Source organism: Salvelinus sp. IW2-2015, linkage group LG6.1 (assembly GCF_002910315.2).
Source record: "Salvelinus sp. IW2-2015 linkage group LG6.1, ASM291031v2, whole genome shotgun sequence".
NCBI lineage: Eukaryota > Metazoa > Chordata > Actinopteri > Salmoniformes > Salmonidae > Salvelinus > Salvelinus sp. IW2-2015.
The window spans coordinates 19,322,766-19,342,398 of record NC_036845.1 but is presented as its reverse complement, the minus strand read 5'-3'; the positions used below and the strand labels follow the sequence as shown (position 1 = coordinate 19,342,398).

Below are 19,633 nucleotides of genomic sequence, written 5' to 3'. Positions count from 1 at the left end.
GAATTCAGGACAAGTTAATTAATTACTTTGCCACATTTGTTGCAGTATTACTTTACATTTGTTTTTTTCCTGTGAGCTCATTGCGTACATCGCACAGTTTCTCTAGAGATAATCGGACCAAGCCCGAACTGTGTGATGTAGTAGGAAGTTGTAGTTTCCAACAGTCCCATATTCTACATAGTTTAGCACATAAAAAGTGGTAATTAACAACAATGACCATAATCCATTGTGCATCCTGTTTCTTTTCGCCTGCTACGGAAGAGAGAAGAATGCGCGATYGTGAGGTGATAAAGCRCAGTTGCTGCTTTGTGAGTTCTCTAACTGATAATACCTGATCTAAGTGATTGATAGTTGGTATTCAGCTGTCATAAAAGTATGCCTTATTTACTTTGAAGAACTACAAAAAGTGATTTTGTCAGACAGCATAAGCAGCAGCTCTATAGAGATGAGATGACTTGAAAATAAATAAAGTCATCAAATAAAACACATGTAATATACACAACTGAAATATTTTAAGCAATGTAATGTGAATAAATGGTTAATATGTGGTAAGCAGTAATGGGCAGTCACTACCATCATAGGAGTTTAATTAATTGTTTTATTCTGTTACAGAATTCAACCCACATAATGCATAGTGAATTTAAAGTCTAAAAACAAACAAAACCGAAATGTGATAATTTTTTTATAATCAAACTCTAAAAGCCCTAATCGTTTGGCACTACGAACATGATGCATGTTTCSTAATATTTTTTTATTCTGTACAGGCTTCCTTCTTTTCACTCTRTCAATTAGGTTAGTATTGTGAAGTAAATAAAATGTTGTTGATCCATCCTGTTTTCTCCTATGACAGCCATTAAACTCTGTAACTGTTTTAAAGTCACCATGCTCAAATGGATATTCAGTATCTGCTTTTTTCTCTTTTTACCCATTTTCCAATAGGTGCCCTTCTTTGCGAGGCATTGGGAAACCTCCCWKGTCTTTGTGGTTKAATCTGTAAGATAATTGTATGTGGGGTACAGAGATGAGGTAGTAATTTAAAAAATCATGTTAAACACTATTATTGCACACAGTGTCCATGCAACTTGAGCAAAGTTTTACTCCTGAACTTATTTAGGCTTGCCATAACAAAGGGGATGAATACTTATTGACTCAAGCCATTACATCACCGGAAGCTTTGCCCCGGTGATGTACTGGGCCGTACGCACTACCCTCTGTAGTGCCTTGCGGTCAGAGGCCAAGCAGTTGCCATACCAGGCAGTGAYGCGGCCAGTCAGGATGCTCTCGATTGCGCAGCTGTAGAACTTTTTGAGGATCTGAGGACCCATGCCAAATCTTTTCAGTCTCCTGAGGGGGAATAGGCATTGTCGTGACCTCTTCACGACGGTCTTAGTGTGCTTGGACCATGGCAGTTTGTTGGTGATGTGGACACCAAGGAACTTGAAGCTCTCAACCTGCTCCACTACAGCCCTGTCGATGAGAATGGGGGCGTASTCTGTCCTCATTTTCCTGTAGTCCACAATCATCTCCTTTGTCTTGATCACGTTGAGGAAGTTGTCCAGGCACCACACARSCAGGTCTCGGACCTCCTCCCTATAGGCTGTCTCATCGTTGTTGGTGATCAGGCCTACCACTGTTGTGTTATCAGTAAACTTAATGATCGTGTTGGAGTCRTTCCTGGCCATGCAGTCATGAGTGAACAGGGAGTACAGGTGGGGAATGAGCACGCAATCCTGAGGCGCCCGCATGTTAAGGATCAGCGTGGCGGATGTGTTGTTACCTACCCTTACCACCTGGGGGCGGCCTGTCAGKATGTCCAGGATCCAGTTGYAGAGGGATGTGTTAGTCCTAGCAAGCCATGCCACATCTGACGAGCATTGGGGCCGGTGTAGTACGATTTGATCTTAGTCCTGTATTGACTCTTCGCCTGYTTGCTGGTTCGACGGAGGGCATAGCGGGATTTCTTATAAGCTTCCGGGTTAGAGTTCCGCCCCTTGCAAATGGCAGCTCTACCCTTTAGCTCAGTGCGGATGTTGCCTGTAATCCTTGGCTTCTTGTTGGGGTATGTACTAGAGATGCACAATATATCCTAAGCACATCGGCCCAACGTCTAGTTTAACGCCGATGTGAATACAAGGTGAGTAAATCACTGTCCTGATTTCTAGAAGCTCTTTTCGATCATAAGAGACAGTGGCAGAAACATTATGTACAAAATAAGTTACAAATAACGCACCTCAAGGGAAATTAATACTTTCCAAAGGCAATCCACACAAACTGTTTCTGCATATTGATTTGGACACTTTAAAACAGTATTTTGGCAATATGCTAATTATCAATATGTCTAGTCAACAGGAAGCAGCTACAGCATAATTTTAAATGTCAGTTTTAGGTACATAAATTGCATTTACAACAATTTCCAATGGCATTGTACTTAGCTAATCAGGTAACTGTTGAAAGATTCCAAAAACGTGCTGTGATTTACTTTGATGMTGGACAAGAAATCACCAAAACAGGTTTTCCCTGCCTATTAGTAGTATCCATTGCAAGACCGTGTATTTTAGCAAGCCATCTAATGAGGCGGAACAATGACAGCAGGTAGCTAACTAACTTAGTTATAATCAGCTGACAGGCGTTAGGTACCTATGCTGGCTAGCTAGCTTAGCCTGCTGTGTATCCTTGAAAACTCACACATGCTGTGGACTGTTARCTACGACAATGGGATACAAAATGTCAACAATAACAGATTAATCAATGCTTAACGTTAGCTAGCAAACGTCGCAAAAAAAAAATGAAATAAGAAAGATAGGCAGAAGTAATGTGCTAGCCAAGTGGCTCTCGTGTTAGCAAGCTGAGCTAACAAGTTAGCAGTTGGCTTGATGAGATGGACATACGCAGCTACATCCCCCGAACGATAGTTAAAATGCACTACGTCGAATTATACAAAGATTTAACAGCACCCTTTCAGTCATAAAGTACATTAAAACGTTTAATYGTCTGTGTTTACCTTCCCAGGTTACATCGTACATTTCTGATACCGACGCCATCTTTCTTGGCAGCACAGGTTCAACGTCATTGAACTGGGTGTGGCTTGTTTCTTTCTGCTCACTGAGCCTTTACACTCTGAATAGTGTAAAACAAATGTACGTACAAGCTCGAGAATAGTCAAACATATTTTTGAGACATGTTCAATGTATTTTATTAATTTCTATGTACTTTAATATTTCTGCTGCTTCTATTGTTTTTTCTGCTATTCTGCTATTAACATGAGTTTAATGTGATTGAGTGGTGGGGTGTAAACTGTCAGTTTTTTATAGAAATTAGAAGATTAATCATAACAGACTGGTTAGCATAAGAGTTATGACAGTGCTGGATGTAGGACTAGATGTAAACAAAAGCAATGCATGCACTTGCTCTGACCCTTTCCCCCCATCATACCCAGGTATTCAATCTGACAGCGCTGATTAACACACTGCCTCCAGTTATTATTTATGTAACTGGGCCTAAAATGACCTTGTTCCAACTGACCACAAAACAGGCCCTGAATCGTAACGCTAGCCCTCTCCAGAGGTTTAGGTCTCCGAGCTCTGCAACGCTGCTCACGCTAAATGTATATTCATCTTACACCTAGCTTTCATGAGGCCTGGTTAGATTTGTGGTTGTTACCAGGGAGGACTGGAAAGGGGTCATAGTCTCATAGTCTCATGCTTAGTTGTGTAATTCATTTTCTTCTTAAGTAGGTTAAGCAGAATGTCAGGAGTGGAAGACTTGTTTGTTGAAAGCACATTTGTCCCTTTCTTTTCTTGATTTCCCTCTCAAGGGGCCTCTGACTGTCGATCCCATGTCRTTGACTTTGTAAGTTACAAGCCACACTCCTCTGCCACATTACGCACTTGTTGAGGTGGACTCAACACAAACTCACTTACAGAAACATTTCAGAATCCTGATGTCATCCCCAATACCTCTCACTGCAATGTAGATACTCTGTTATTGTTCTATTGTCTGAGATCAACAGGACTATGTTTTGTTACAGGACACTGCCATTGTATAAAGGCAGAGCATGGTTGTTATTGGGCAAGTACAAGTGCACAAGAGGACTATAAAATGTCATCATCTCTGTCTGGGATACAAAAAATAACATTATGTGCGGTTGACCTTACGTTCAGCTCAAACGATCCATGGACTTRTAATTTTCAAGTCTGCACATGGCAGTCAGTTGATATATGGTTGGGTTTTTGCTGGAAACCAAAATACTGAGGCGACCACATTAAAACAAGCAAACACTGTCCTTCGGGGTAAAGGGCCTTCCCTTCTCTGCCAGGGCCCTGCTCTCTTCCCGACCCGCACCAACGACCAGAAAAGACGGTGGGGCCTGACTCAGCGGATGAGGCCATGATGGTAAAGGACCTCTGTACTGTGCACAGGTTTAACAAGCTGTCTTTAACGTTGGCAGCGTGAGATACAGGTGTATCTGGAGGTAGTGAAASAAAAATGATTAAATCTCAATATACGGCTGCTGTTTACCTTGGAGAGGGTCACTCAGCTAGAATATCACAAYGAGGAGAGATCAATAGCAACCGTTCTGAAAACCCAAATTGTGCTCCTTGACTGCTGCTTACGTAGGTTTTCATGCTCCGAGAGCCCCACATACGGCACATGGGACAGGCAATACACCGAGTGTACAAAACATTAATAACAACTTCCTAATATTGAGTTGCACCCCACCCCTCACTTTTGCCCTCAGAACAGCCTCAATTCGTCGGGGCATGAACTCTACACAGTGTTGAAAGCGTTCTACGGGGATGCTGGCCCATACTGACTCCAATGCTTCGCACAGTTGTGTCAAGTTGGCTGGATGTCCTTTGGTGGTGGGCCATTCGTGATACACACGGGAAACTGTTGAGCATGAAAAACCCAGCAGCGTTGCAGTTCTTGACACAAACCGGTGTGGCTGGCACCTACACAATCCAAGTCTCAATTGTATCAAGGCTTAAAAACCCTTCTTAAATCTGTCTCCTCCCCTTCATCTACACTGATTGAAGTGGATTTAACAAGTGACATCAATAAGGGATCGTAGCTTTCACCTGGATTCACCTGGTCAGTCCATGTCATGGAAAGAACATGTTCATAATGTTTTGTCCACTGTATATATATTTTTTCTTTCAGTCGCCTTTCCTTGTCTTCAAAAAGACAAGCTTACAGTAGAAACACTCCACAGGCATTATATTTTGATTTCTGACAGAAGCAATCAGAGTTGGCAATCACTAAAATGAACAGTTACGGCCTGAAAATTGATGTGGCGTTTAGGTGCTCTGCGGTTTTGAAACGGTTCCTGTTAGTTTCCAGCCTTTTCTTTATTTTTCACCGGTGTCACCGGTTGCGGGAAATGAAGACAGATGCAATTAGCAACAATGTTTGGGCTTAACCCTCTGGAGCCAGCTGTGCTGTGTCTGCTTTGAAAGCTGACTACGACCCATGTCTGACCAAGTTGCTTTCAGCTCACTGAGAATCACTCTCTACATACAGATGACTTCAGCACACGTTGCCTCTGATGATCTCCTCTCCGTAGCAMCCTTTGACCTCACCCTTAGCCTGCGCGAGAGGCCCAGAGCGGGAAAACTGTGGCCCATCACAATTTAGCTACCTCACTCTCTCACTCCCTCTCCCTAGGTTTCAATGCCAAGAACAATATTCAGCTCAATGTCAGCCCCCGCACAAGTAATTGACATTACTCACACAGTTAGAAGCTCAGGATGTATGGCTCCCCTGACACCTAGTGTAGTAGTGTGATTGCTCATAGTAGAGTAGTGTATTACCACATGCAGTACATTATGTGTTGCTGGATTGAATTTAATGTCACCGTTCTTTCTCATTAAATTCAATTTAAACAAGTTTAACATCACCAGGCAAGAGAAGACTCTCAAAAGACTCATTCGCCATGTGTGTCCAGGTGTGTTCACCCACAAGTAACCCACTGCAATTTAGGCAGGTATGAAATGTCCCATCAAGATATGGGTCAATTTTAGAGGTACAAAATCAACTAAATCCCTGATTAAGTATGAGGCTTGAAGGTGAATTCAGATGTCCTTGACTTTATCCTAGTAGTTGAGCAGTCTAGTGGAGTTAACTTTTCCATTTTAATTCAACAATAGTGTGAGAGAAATGTTTCATTTTTCAATGCCAACCTTTGTTAGCAATAAAACAAGGTGCTTGATATTATGCTGCAATATGGAACATTATTTCTTCTTTATCAGTGACTGTATTCTTAACGAAAGGATACAGATTCAGACTTTGAATGTTGACTTCTCACACACATATGATACCCCATACAGTGACCAATCTGTCATCTACTGTAGAGAGCCTCTTTCATGTTTGGATGTTGATTTCCTCATATAACTTTATACTGGAACTGATTAAGATGAGGAAAAAAAGTTTACTCTGAGTAGAGCCTAAATTGGAGTGTCCTTAAAGAGGATACTTCTAAGTAACGGTATCCTGAGCAGTAGCGGTCTGACCTTTAGCCCAAAGCTATTGTTACAGCTTGAAACATGGATCACTTCCACATCCTCCCGGGAGTCCGAGTTGAGGTTTACCATTGAGAGAAGTTATGGCTCTTGTTCACTCTCATAACTACTTTCCTCCAATTGTTTTGAGACWGTTTTTTTTCTGAGCCTTCAACTAACTTACATAAATATATGTAACTGCAATCATTCCAGAAATTCTGAATCCAGATGAAGAAGTATAAATGAATCCCATCCCTTCTTTGGCGGAAGCCATTGCTAAATGGCATGATCATGGAGTTATTGGATTTCACATTTCGATTCCAGTAAGAATGTCCATGACCACACATTCGGAGATAACTGCATTCCCTGTAATGTCATGTTGTCAGAGATAATACTAAAGGGGAAATCAAGCTATGCATATCATGAGGAGTGAGCATGGGAACAGGGTTCGGTGAGGTACTGTAGGTTTGGGGCCGAGGGGGTCAAATATTCTCTCTTTTTTTTTTTGTGGATAATATTACTGAAGTGTACTAACTACAGGATTTCAGCATCACATGAACATACATCCTTACAACACACACACACACACACACACACACACACACACACACACACACATACACACACAACTTCTCCTCTGTTTCCTAAGACATAATATGACACGTGGCCATGTGAGGATTCTTTGGGGTTAGAAAAGTATTTACATGTTACTCTTGGTGTAAAAAGTGGACATGTGCTGTGCAGATGTTCTGCCATGCTTGGTGCAACTGGGTGCCTTGCCTGTGAGTTTGTATTGTTTTCTGGCCCCCTGGCTCGGTCGATAACCCAGATCCCACTGCCATCGAATTGGACTCTGCTGATGTCAGCATTGGGCTCTGGATTAGGAGTGTGGGCTGCTGATTTATAACCTGACACGGACTGCGCGCGAGGTGATGCATATCTAAAAGAATAATTGAAATTCATATGAGATACTGGCATTCAGATTGAGAGGAGATGCTTGGCTTTGCAACATCCAGCACAGAGGCATTTGTCTTCAGATCGTTTTGATTTATTTTTTGACAGATAATAGAGAGAAGAGAGGCTGGTGGTGGGTGTCTTTGGCACTGTCTGCCTTTATCCCTCTCTTGGAATCATTGACTGAGGAGGCGTTCAGAGAACTACAGAGCTGAGGTTTTTCATGGAATCCCTGGCTTATCACTGTTGGCCTTTTAAGTTGATCCAGTTAGGAAAAGCTGAAAATTATTTTTCCTCTGAAAGACACACACATCAAGAGATGGATAATTTTTCTACATGCAGAAATATATTGTTGTTTCTGACAGCATCCTTTTATTGGACTGGGATATACTGACAGATGGATCATGTGTGGCCACAAACCCACACAGCCTCCAAAGGCCTCCGTCTATAGCGTTCACAACCTTTTCATTTTAATTCAAGGAAACAGAAATGAGCAAGTGGGTCTGTGTATTTACGCCAGTTATTGGTGTAGTGTTTTACAAGGCTCCACTCTGGATCACTTTCTTTATTAGCATGGATGTCTGATATTTCCGTGTCTTGCTGGGATCTCCTCATTAGTTATGTGTTTTTGCCTTTCCTGCATGGCTTGGTTGACCGAGAAACACCTTAGCAGTGTTCGACTAGACTAAGGTACAGTCAGAAATATAGCCCAGCCGCCATCGCTAATTTGGAGACCACCCTGCCTCCCYCACAGAGATTGAGTGTGATGCAGAACAATGGGGGAGGGGGAGGTTCAACTTTGTGCTTCAACAATAACTCCCCACAGCTACAAGCTGAACTGAGGCGCATGCAGCGGGGCCTTGCAATACACAAACAGAGAGTGTGGTGTCAGGCCCTCCAGCTGGAAAGGTCTGCTTTGGGTTGACCCCAACCTCCTGGTGCGGTCTCCAGAGTCTGGCACCAAGGTTCCAGTTTCTATTCTAGTCTGTCAAGAACTTGGACTAGGCCCTCCAATTCTGGACGGTCCAGACTGGAACCCATTTCATGAGAGAACAAAATAGAATAAATTAGGGGTAAATAATTGTGTGTGCACGTTTATGTATGCTAACACCTCTCAGTGTCAAAAAGGGGCAGAGTGCGTAGGCGTGCATTCTGCATTCACAAGTACATTCTGAGGAATCTGCATCAAATTTTCCAGACAGAAGAAGTAGTAAAAAAAGTAGCAACATCCGGTACTACTAGGGCTACTATTGAAAATAGTTCTGCCTTCCGCAGTCACGTTACCACCCATTTTCATACACAGTGAGTAAACACAACATTCAAGAAGATTCCAATATGAAAGGCAAGACCACCTTAGTTTTGGGCAGTATAGCACGTTAAACCTTTGTCACAGCCAGCCCACCAGTGAGGGCATATATCTTTGTATGTCAACTGTGCACACATGAGCATGGGCTGTGAGCTTTGAGCTCASTCAGCGCATTAGTAAAGTACAGTAGCCCTATAAAAGAACAACATTCAAAATGTGGTCTGCCCTGAAGTCTATAGACCTCAGAGCAGTGTTCAGGTCCAAGAAAGGCTCCGGTTCAGTAACCTCAAATGACTAACGCGGGCAGGTCCCCTATTTGCTGTGTAAGTGTTTCCCTCTAGTTGGAACCTCGATGTGTTAATCACCTTAGCTCTCACAGTTTCCTAAAACTTCCACCAAGCCACAATTGGGTATGATTCACTGTAAAACACATAGGCCTAATTCTGCTTTTCAGAGTAGGGAAATAACCCGCTGAAAGGATCCAGCAAGGGAAGGTGATCACAGCTTTTAGTGTGACTCTGAAACCTGATAGATGTTTATTTGGGGTAAATTGTGTAGTTTGTGTGATGACTTTTATCAAATAAAATTTGCATGCCTGTCACGACTTCCGCCGAAGTCGGTCCCTCTCCTTGTTCGGGCGGCGTTCGGCGGTCGACGTCACCGGCCTTCTAGTCATCGCCGATCCACTTTTCATTTTCCATTTGTTTTGTCTTTGTTTTACACACCTGGTTTCAATCCCCCAATTACTTGTTCATTATTTAACCCTCTGTTCCCCCATGGTTGTTTGTGAGTGATTGTTTGTATGTAATAAGGTCTGTTATTGTGGGCTAGATTATTTGTGTTGTCTCTTTGATTTCTTGAGTAAATTACATGTATTACTCATATCTGCTGTCCTGTGCCTCACTCCTCTACACCAGCTACACACAGGCTTATTACAATGCCACATAATTCAAATCCAGCACAGTATCCCCTTAGTGTTCTACTATGGGGAAATGTAAATAGYTTCTGAAAAAGAAAATCCCTTCAACAGAAAACTGATGCCATCTTATGAGGAGAGAGTATTCCCTTGCTTTGATTTTTTCCAACATACTCCCCAGGGCACCTTCATTAACAACAGAGGCTGGTTGAAAAAAATGTGTTTGAATCACTCTTTCACACACAATATTCTTTGTAAATTATAATTTAGCTTGTGGTATTTAACCTATGGTTGAAACATATTTATTGGCTGTTGTTTGCAAATTTTAGGTTTTGCCTTCTCCAGATTAATTTGTACATTTCGGTACCATGGTGTGTTTTGTTGGGTATGTTAACAAAATAGGTCAAATATATAATCTGCTGTCAAAGTTGGAAGGGAAGCACCAATCGTATCAGGGTTGGTTGTCATAATATTTACACTTTCACTTGGCAAAATATCTTAATATCTATATCTTACGATTAAAAAAACTGAGGAAGACAAATCTTAACATAAAAAATATAAAAGACTAAACAGTGCTTTTCTTCTGAGTAAAACCAAGCCACTTAGTAATAGATGGTAATTTATTCATAATAAACCATGAATAATAATTTCAAAGGCATTTTCATGGACGGACTCCCAAGTAGTAAAACTGGCAAATAAGTAAATAGGCGTGTGGCTCAGTTGGTAGAGCATGGCGCTTGCAACGCCAGGGTTGTGGGTTCATTCCCCACGGGGGGACCAGGATGAATATGTATGAACTTTCCAATTTGTAAGTCGCTCTGGATAAGAGCGTCTGCTAAATGACTTAAATGTAAATGTAAATGTAGGCAGAATTTGTCAAAGCAGGAAGCAAAAATAATTTGGTGCCATTTTCACAAAAGGAACGCTGTTCAGTTAGTGGTGATCCAAATGCTAAAAAAGGTTAGGCTATATCATAAAACAAAAAAAGGAATTTTCAGAGTGAAGCCACTGCTAGGCCTACAAGTACGTGAGCCAAATGGAGGCGCGTGGCTGCCAAATGGAGGCATGTTTGTCTTTTTGAAAGATGGATCTATTCTTTGGCAAATATTTTATCCACCTCAGAACTGGCTGGGTAAAAATAGTTTACCATTGGCCAAAATAATGCAAAATGATCAGTGTGTCAGTTACTGATGATTGTGAGAGCTCAACATAAAATGTTGAAGGAAATTAAAGGTTTAAATCACTCCCTGAACAAAATAACAAACTAGCGAGCATCTGGAGATCAAATTACAGGGACATTTGTGAAATTAGCGCAAAAACAATAACACTAACAATACAATTAAAAGATACTTCACAAAAAAAAAAAAGCCTTACTGAAAACTCATGGGCAGAGGACACAAAGGAGCAGTGCTGGTGTTTTACAGAATTTTTTTTTCTTCTTCGAGTTTTAAAGAGTACTGACTTTAAGCCAGGGCTGGCTGTGTCTGAAGCCTCAATGAAACAGCATTGGCCATGGTGAGTGATGTCTGTTTATGACTAATTTCTACCTGCAGTCGGAGGGCAGAGAGAGAGAGAGCGAGAGAGCTTCCTAGTAACAAGGGGGCAATTGTTTGGGGCTATAGGACAGTGCCATGTGGTTGTCAAGCAAACAAGGTAGTAGTGGAACCTATTAGAGATGTGCCCTTTAGTATCTGATATTGGCTCTTCACTGCTAGGTATGGCCAACACATGGGCATCTTTATGAGGCATCTGCTGAAGTGAGGGAAAAAGGGTTTGCTTTTTTAATCAAATCAAATTTGGTTTGCTTTTGAAGGCTAGTCAAGACAACTAATAACTTTTTAGACAGGCAGAAAACTAAAATGTTTAATTAGCCTTATTATTATTATTTAATCATGTCTATGATTATTTAAATCTCTGTGTTTTGCCATGTGCTTAATTTCCTTGTGAAGAGTCACAGTCTTTGAGCTTGGTGAACTCTATTAGATACTTCTCTGTTGGAGAAATATTGGTGGGTTCTGGGGAGGCCCAATGTTTTCAATTTCAACAAGTTCACTTGGCAAAGAACTCCCTCTTCATAAATGAAATGTTTCATTGGTATCAACACTACAGTGCAATTATGGTAGTCTTGAAAGGTTTACTACATAGTCATGCTTTCTTTTGAGTGGGACTATGCAGGAGAAAAGATGAATACACATTTCCATATGAGCGTGCGCGTAGTGCACACCACTTTATAAAATATCTTCATGAGACAGCCCTGTGAGTCACAAGAGAAGGAGTTGTACACTCACAACAAAAGTAAAACAATATTAACAAATTGGTTGCCAAAGGGATAACTTAATAATACTCTAATTGCAAGGTCTAATTAGAAGAAAATGCCTTCATGCACATGCCATTATCAGGAACAATTAAAAATAAATAAACTAAATTAGGACTTGAAAGTTGTGAGACAGTGTTTGCACCTACCCACAAGGTACTTTATCAGTGTTGGATATTTGTTTTATTAGTTGAAGGCTACTCAATCCACTCATTTGTTTTATCTTGTCTACAAAACTGTCTAAGAAAAAAACAACTTCTTGAATATGAATCTTGAACGCTACAATTAATCTTGAATGCTACAATGTGCTTCCAATTCGCTTTGTTGGAACAGCCAGGTCAGATAATGTACAGTATAACTACACATGGTCATAATCGTCGTTATGCTCATTAAAATAGTATAATTTTTATCAATATGGCCAATCCGTGCATGTACTGATGCTGAAAGTGACGCTGATTGGTCATTTTACGTAACACGTTCTCGCGTCTACTTCCTCCTCTCTCGCAGTGAAAATGGCGGAGTACGACCTAACCACCAAAATTGCCCATTTTTTGGACAGACATCTCGTCTTTCCTTTGCTGGAATTCCTTTCTGTCAAAGAGGTAAATGCGTGTGTTATGTTAGGCTGTACATAACTTGATTTTCGGTAGAAGTGTGTAAATAACCCATGTAAGTAATGTAAATTCCACGTGCGTGAAAGAGTCGCCCATGAATTGGGGCCTCGCGCTGTTTCAGGTCCAGCAACACAGACAGTTGAGCGAGCTAGCTTGCTAACTAGCATATGTTTCTTCTGTTAGCGTTTACTAAATCACATATATAGCTAGCTATGTTGGTGTCAGTTTGATTTATATTAACGTATGGCATAGCGTAAACTGCAGCACGCTAAGTAAACTAGCTAACGTTAGCTAACTTTATTTTAAAACCTAGGCTAACAGTAAGTTAGTTAGTTACCAGACGTTAACCGGTTACTGTCGGCTACTGCGTCTTAAATTAAACTAGTTCACGTTATCTGGCTAGTCTAGTGAACAAACATTTGCTACATCTATTGAGCTTTTACTTTTCAACATTGATATAACGTTATATGCAGATCTTGGTTACATGACTCCTAGATGCTAACGTAAACTCACTCACTTTTGTACATCGCCTTGGTCCGTACAATTGACCTTATTTTAGCTTCCCAAAAACGTAATACTTCCAGATCAACTGTAATGTCAATACCATTGTAAAGCACAATTTCTCCCCTTTCCAACAGAATCAATAACATGAACTCCACGCTGCCCGTTTCTGCATAATTCAACAAGGCAATGAGCTCCGTAGGGTCTTTAAAAACAATGGCGGGTGGGGAAGCGAAACTAATGACTGATAGTGAGAAGGAGAGATGTTGGATGTTGTGTGGGGAAATTATTATTTTTCACTCGATCTGTCCAACTTATCACCTTATCGCCTCTAAAATGTAAATTAAACACTATAAAGAGTTTATATAATGTGTCATTACATACCTATTTGAAGGTTTGTGTCGAATTTGAATCAAGTTTAGGGCGGGGCTAAAGTGATCTTGGAAGTAAACAGCGGCTTTGAGAATGATGACAGCATGCAAGGGTGATGCAAAAAATGACTAGGTATCCCCCCTTACCCCCGCCACTGTCCATTTCTTGTTTTTAAAGGATGAGAGAAGTGCTACACCAGGTGGAGATAGGTTGTAAGACAGAAATAGTTGCTTTATGCGTGCTGTACGTTACGACATGACACGTCACGATGTAACGGAGGGTCTGTTTTTTTCAACTTTTCTCCAATACTATAGAGCCATTACCATGTCGATCAACGCTTGAATAGAAACGTAGTTCACACCCCAGATTTTGAAGTCAACACAGTCGCTACAGTCCCATTAGTTTTCTTTGTAGCCTCGTATGAATGTTGCTGTTGTGCACATTTGTATGGAATGGGGTGAGTTTACGTTAGCTAGATCCTTGTCTCGAGAATGTATTTAACTAACGTTGGTGTCCTTTTCAGCTAGCTAACGCGTTGACTAGTTAACTATAAACACTAGATATGCCTTAAAATAACGTCACAAGGCAATAACAGAAATTCACGATGCCCAGAAATTACCCTTGACGTTGCACAACGATTGAAGTCAATAAAGGGCCATTCACACCAAGAACTATAAATTATACATAGCTATAAACCTTGGCGAGCATCCACATCAGCAGTAGGTTGGACAATAGAAGGAGTCAAAATTCACCCTAGTGTCACGTTCCTGACCTATTTTTATGTTATTTTGATTATGTTTAGTTGGTCAGGGCGTGAGTTGGGGTGGGCATTGTATGTTGTGTGTGTTTTGTTTAGTCTATGGGTGTTGTATTGTGTATGGGATAGATAATTGTGAGGTTGTCTAGTTATGTCTATGGCTGCCTAGATTGGGTCTCAATCAGAGACAGCTGTCATTCATTTGTCTCTGATTGGGAGCCATATTTAAGGTAGCCATAGGCAGTAGGCTTTTGTGGGTAGTTGTCTATGTAGAACGTTTGTAGCCTGTGTGTGTGCACTACGTTATTTAGCTTCACGATCGTTTGTTGTTTTGGTAGTTTGTAAGTGTTTTGTTTCGTTTTGCCTTCTTCAATAATAAAGAGAAGATGGCTTATTTTCCTCATGCTGCGTTTTGGTCCGAATCTCTTCCACACGATCGTGACACCTAGGCTGAAAAATGGGCAAAGAACGTTGGCTAAGCTGGAACAATTTCGCGAGTTCATAGCAAATGAATGTTCGCAGAGTATGTTTTGACTGGAGTGACGTTTATAATTCCATTTTGCCTAAATGGATCCCTTTTTATTTGACCACAATCTGTTTTTAGGACTAAACTGAAAAATAATAACTTGTGTAGAAGGTAAACATCAAATGTTATTAGTCACATGCGCCAAATACAACAGGTGTAGTAGACCTTACAGTGAAATGCTTACTTACGAGCCCATAACCAACAATGCAGTTTTAAAAAATACAGACAAGAATAAAAGATAAAATTAACAAATAATTAAAGAGCAGCAGTGAAATAACAATAGCGAGACTATATACACGGGGGTGCTGATACAGAGGCAATGTGCGGGGGGCACCGGTTATTTGAGGTAGTATGTACATGTAGGTAGAGCTATTAAAGTGACTATGCATCAATAATAACAGAGCGTAGCAGTGGTGTAAAGAGGGGGGGGGTGCACTTCAAATGGTCTGGGTAGCCATTTGACTAGATGTAGATRTCTTATGGCTTGGGGGTAGAAGCTGTTTAGAAGCCTATTGGACCTAGACATGGCGCTCCTTTAAACATCCGCACCTCGATTGTGCCAAGTGTGCTTATGTCTGCGTTCTTTATTTGACTTTAATTTAACTAGGCAAGTCAGTTAAGAAAATATTCTTATTTACAATGATGGCCTGCAAAAGGCATCCTGCTGGGATGGGGGTGGTATTATAAATATAGGACAAAACGCATCACGACAAAAGCGACAACACTACATAGAGACCTAAGACAACCTAGCAAGGCAGCAACACATGACACAGCATGGTAGCAGCACAATATATGATACAAACGTTATTGGGCATAGACAACAGCACAAAGGGCAAGAAGGTAGAGACAACAATCACAATGAGGAAGTAGGAAAAGATGACTTTCTGGTCTCGCGATCGATGACAGCAGAGTATGCTGCCCAACCTTACGTAATTAGAAAAAGGAGATTATCCTGATTAAAATGGTGTCCGACTTGAAAAAATCTAAATATACATATTGTGAGAAATTTTGCGAAATTTACCAACATCGTCTCCATAGGAAAACAATGGGGGGAGCTCAGCGTTCCAAGGGCAAAAGGTATTTTGGTGCTAGCATTTGATGACAGAGGAGTACGCTGCCCAGCCTTACATATTTAGAAAGAGATTCTCATGTTTAAAATGGTGTACAATTTGAAAAAATCTAAATATACACATTGCAAGATATTTGGTTAAATAGACAGACATGCATATATTTCCCTATAGGAAATAATGGGATGACCTCAAGAGTTCCGTGAGTAATTTGTTTACATTTTAACAACCAGCAACGTGGGCAGGTCTCATTGCCAAACATGGCAAAGCAGGCATTGTGACGTAGAACAATAGGCTGGCAATAGAACGTTCGGAAGGCGAGTTGGTGCTCAATAGAACTAATAGGAGCTGGCAGGGTGAAAAATGCCCAACAATAAGGCCTGTTTTTTGTTATTACTTCAAAACTATGGCAAGCAGCTGGGACATAAGGTAATAATGAAACGGGGCTCCACAGTAGATGCAATAAACTAGTGTTTATCAGAAAAAAATCATTGTTAAAAATGTAATGTGTCCAGCCTACCAGCGGATCATTTATCATTCTGCAGGACACCTGCCAATCRATGCATCCTACAGCACCCTGTAGGCCTATTAATAAGGTGTTAACACAAGACCTTTCAGTGCTTCAGGGTGTGTTCATAGTAACAACTGCACATAATACTTCAATGTACATGTTATATAGAAACTCATATTTAAATTTAATAATGAGAAGGGGGAAAAAGTTTTGCCACTCAAGCGTGGTTTGCAAGTGAATTCCATTTTTCGAATGACTGTAAATTTGTTTGGCCCTTTTTCGCTGTGCTCATGTCTGACCTATGCGACAGTTCATTTGGCCTAGGACTATTTTACATTTAGCAAGGGCAAGCCTCCTTCACTCAAGGGAAAGTCTGTTCGGCTTAGTATAAACAATTAAAAAAAWATATATATCCTATGGCATTTCCTGAGATTTCACGAGAAGCGGAATAGCGAAGAGGCTTGAATAGCCTATTGCGCACGGAAACAGCTGGAAGAGAGGCTAGAGATGTGTAGCTGAAGTAAGAAGCTAGATATTAGGCCATTCATTAGCTAAATAAATAGTTGTTTATAAATCAGAGTGCAAGAAAAACAAGTTAACCGACTAGGAAATCTACGCTCTGCAGTCCCGGACAATAAAAGCTCCACTATTAATTAGGCCGACGTTTTTAGAAAATACAATTATTCTACCTAGGCTACAACAACTCAGTGGAATGTATTATTATGATCAAGAGAATGCACAATTGTCTAGGGCTGAAAACTGCGGTGATTTAGGATAATTTGAATAACCACTCAAACATACTGTTTTGAATGCTTAATGATAAAATAACTGCTTACAGCCTAGGCCTGATTCTACTTCCCCAGAGTCAGATGAACTCATGGATATCATTTTTAGGTGTCTGTGTGCAGTTTGAATGAAGTTGCTAGCGCAATTTCAAACTAGCGTTACCCATAGTGCAATGACTGGCAGTCTATCTGTTAGCATGCTTCCTTTATACGGGACACCGAGACATAGCAGTGGTATTCACCAGCCAAAATCCCAAATGATCTCTAAGTTCCAGAAAGGTACATCAGCAGGCCATCACTCACTCTCTCTCCCCTTTCAAACTCTCCTATTCTACACTCAGCAAGCAAGAGCAAGCTGGAATCACTCCTAGATAGGCTAGTAATAGTAAATAAAATGCTAAAATTAAGTCTACAACAAGCTATTGTAGTTTAGCTTTTCCTGGGACTCTAAGAGCTAAGGGATTAGCTGTAGCTGTGAGGCTGGGGGGGGGGGTCTTGAGAGTTTACCAGGTCCAGAAAGGCATATTAGCAGGACAGTCATAATGTGTATTTTGTCAGGATGTATCGGTGTTAACAGATGGGGTTATCATTGGAAAATATGGCCTTCTGTTTGTCGTGGCTCAGTCTCCCAAGTTGTACTATAATTAATGTGGCCACAAATATGCTCACACATGCTCAGTTATTCAGGAAAGCTTACGGTGCGCTCTGCCTTATCTCCTCTCCGGGCACCCTCGTGCAGCTAGAACCAAGAACGCTTGAATTTTATACTTTATCTTGGCCTGTTCGCAGTTGTAAATGAGAACTTGTTCTCAGCTAGCTTACCTGGTTAAATAAAGGTGAAATATAAAACAAATATATAGAAGCCGTTTTTGATTGGTTGTCATTGTTTTATCGTTGGAGGGACAGGGGGGAAAATCGCTCTGAAATTGGATCCAAACGATAGCTCTCATTATCATTTTCAACCTTTTTTGTAGTTGTAGTGTAAACTCTCCTGTTCATTTGAATTATAACAAAAATAATATAATTATGGTACATTGTGTGGACAGCTCTTAAAATTAAGTCATCGTTTTTAGTCAAAGTATGATGTATTTGGGCTTGAAGTGGGAAATCCGAAGTGGGGACGTAGGATTTTTTTCCTGTGTTTCTCATATGATATGATGTGCTAATATTTTTCAGTCCATGTTAATTTTCTGGTCCTTGGTTTTATTTGAATGTTACCACCTACCAGCATGGCATTTGTTTTTATTAATCAGGAACACCTGCAAGTTCTTACTCTTCAAGTTGCAACTGAGCAAAATGCTTTTTGAAGTAGCATACACTTGGCTGCCTTAGCCATGGAGCAATAAGGGGTGTATACTTGTTGGGTAAATTATCCATATTTTTTTGCTGGTGTGTATTCCTCAAACATATATATGGCCATTTTATAAATGCGTGATATGATTGCATTTTACAACCCTGCTCCCCGGGTTGCCCCAAGATGAATGGTTTTGACCACTAAAGTATTGCTTCACGACATGCTTTGATTGGTGCAGCTAAACCAGAAGTGTCTGTCCTATAATGAACCGGCACCCGCAAAATAAAATTCAAGGAACTTGTATCTATTTTGTTGTGCTGTTACATTTGTATTGGTGTTTTGTGTCMGATGCGCTCAAGGTGTTTGCGATGTGTCATTTGCGATAGGCAACAATGACTGGTGCACATAATTTCACTTCCCCTTTGAGAACCATGAGCTGATTTTGATTTGCTGTACCGCAACCTACCTACCGAAGGTTGCACCGTGTGCAGTATAATGTAAAAAAAAATATGCGTGTCTCTTATGGAAGAGGCCAAGAGAATAACAATTGATGGTGAAGTCAAAGATGCTGGTTTCCATCTGTGGCCAAGTTTTCAGCCTAGCCAGCTGGTTAATCTTTTGAATACAGTGTAGTTAAAAAWWWTTWACGAGCAACCGATAATGTTAGCTAGCTAGATAAGATTAGCACGATGTCTAGCTAAGGTTAGCATGCTAGCTAGCTACTCTAACAGTTGTCAGTTCTCTATTTGTTAATGTTTCTCCACACCACGTGGAAATCACCACAGCGTTCTTTCCCGGCTCCAATTCGTGAATATGTACAGGTAGCTTTTAACCAAAACAAGCATTTACCCTCTAGGGCAGGAATTGCATCAAAATGAGGGTGGTGTTGCCCTATGGTGGTTGCCTTTTAACAACCAGGCATCCATTACAGCTAAACATGTTTTCTAACTTTGTTAGTCTGCTTAGTTCCTGAACCCTGTCATTGTCAGCAGTTCTCCTAAACTGGGTAGGCAAAGTTAAGAATTTGAAACTGTATATTCCAAAAATAACCCCGTTTCCCCCTTTTGAACTATTGCCACTTTCAGATCTACAATGAGAAGGAACTGCTTCATGGAAAATTGGATCTCCTTAGCGAGACCAACATGGTGGACTTCGCAATGGATGTTCACAAAAACCTCTTCCCTGAGAAAGAGATCCCCGCCAGTAAGAAGACTGCACA

At 40.8% G+C, this 19,633-nt stretch overlaps 2 protein-coding genes across 2 annotated transcripts in view; one reads left to right on the top strand and one right to left on the bottom strand.

Moving 5' to 3' along the window:
* The window catches only part of LOC111965272 (ER membrane protein complex subunit 2), a 58,497-nt gene extending 55,407 nt beyond the window's left edge, over window positions 1–3,090 (bottom strand). Inside the window, exon 1 of the mRNA XM_023989353.2 lies at window positions 3,002–3,090. Within this exon, the coding sequence (XP_023845121.1) occupies window positions 3,002–3,041 (40 nt within the window). The 5' untranslated portion in view covers window positions 3,042–3,090. The remainder of the gene's footprint in view (window positions 1–3,001) is intronic.
* A 9,386-nt stretch (window positions 3,091–12,476) lies between these two features.
* LOC111965271 (eukaryotic translation initiation factor 3 subunit E) overlaps window positions 12,477–19,633 on the top strand; it is a 45,428-nt gene continuing 38,271 nt past the window's right edge. Inside the window, exons 1-2 of the mRNA XM_023989352.2 lie at window positions 12,477–12,589; window positions 19,500–19,617. Of these exons, the coding sequence (XP_023845120.1) occupies window positions 12,500–12,589; window positions 19,500–19,617 (208 nt within the window). The 5' untranslated portion in view covers window positions 12,477–12,499. The remainder of the gene's footprint in view (window positions 12,590–19,499; window positions 19,618–19,633) is intronic.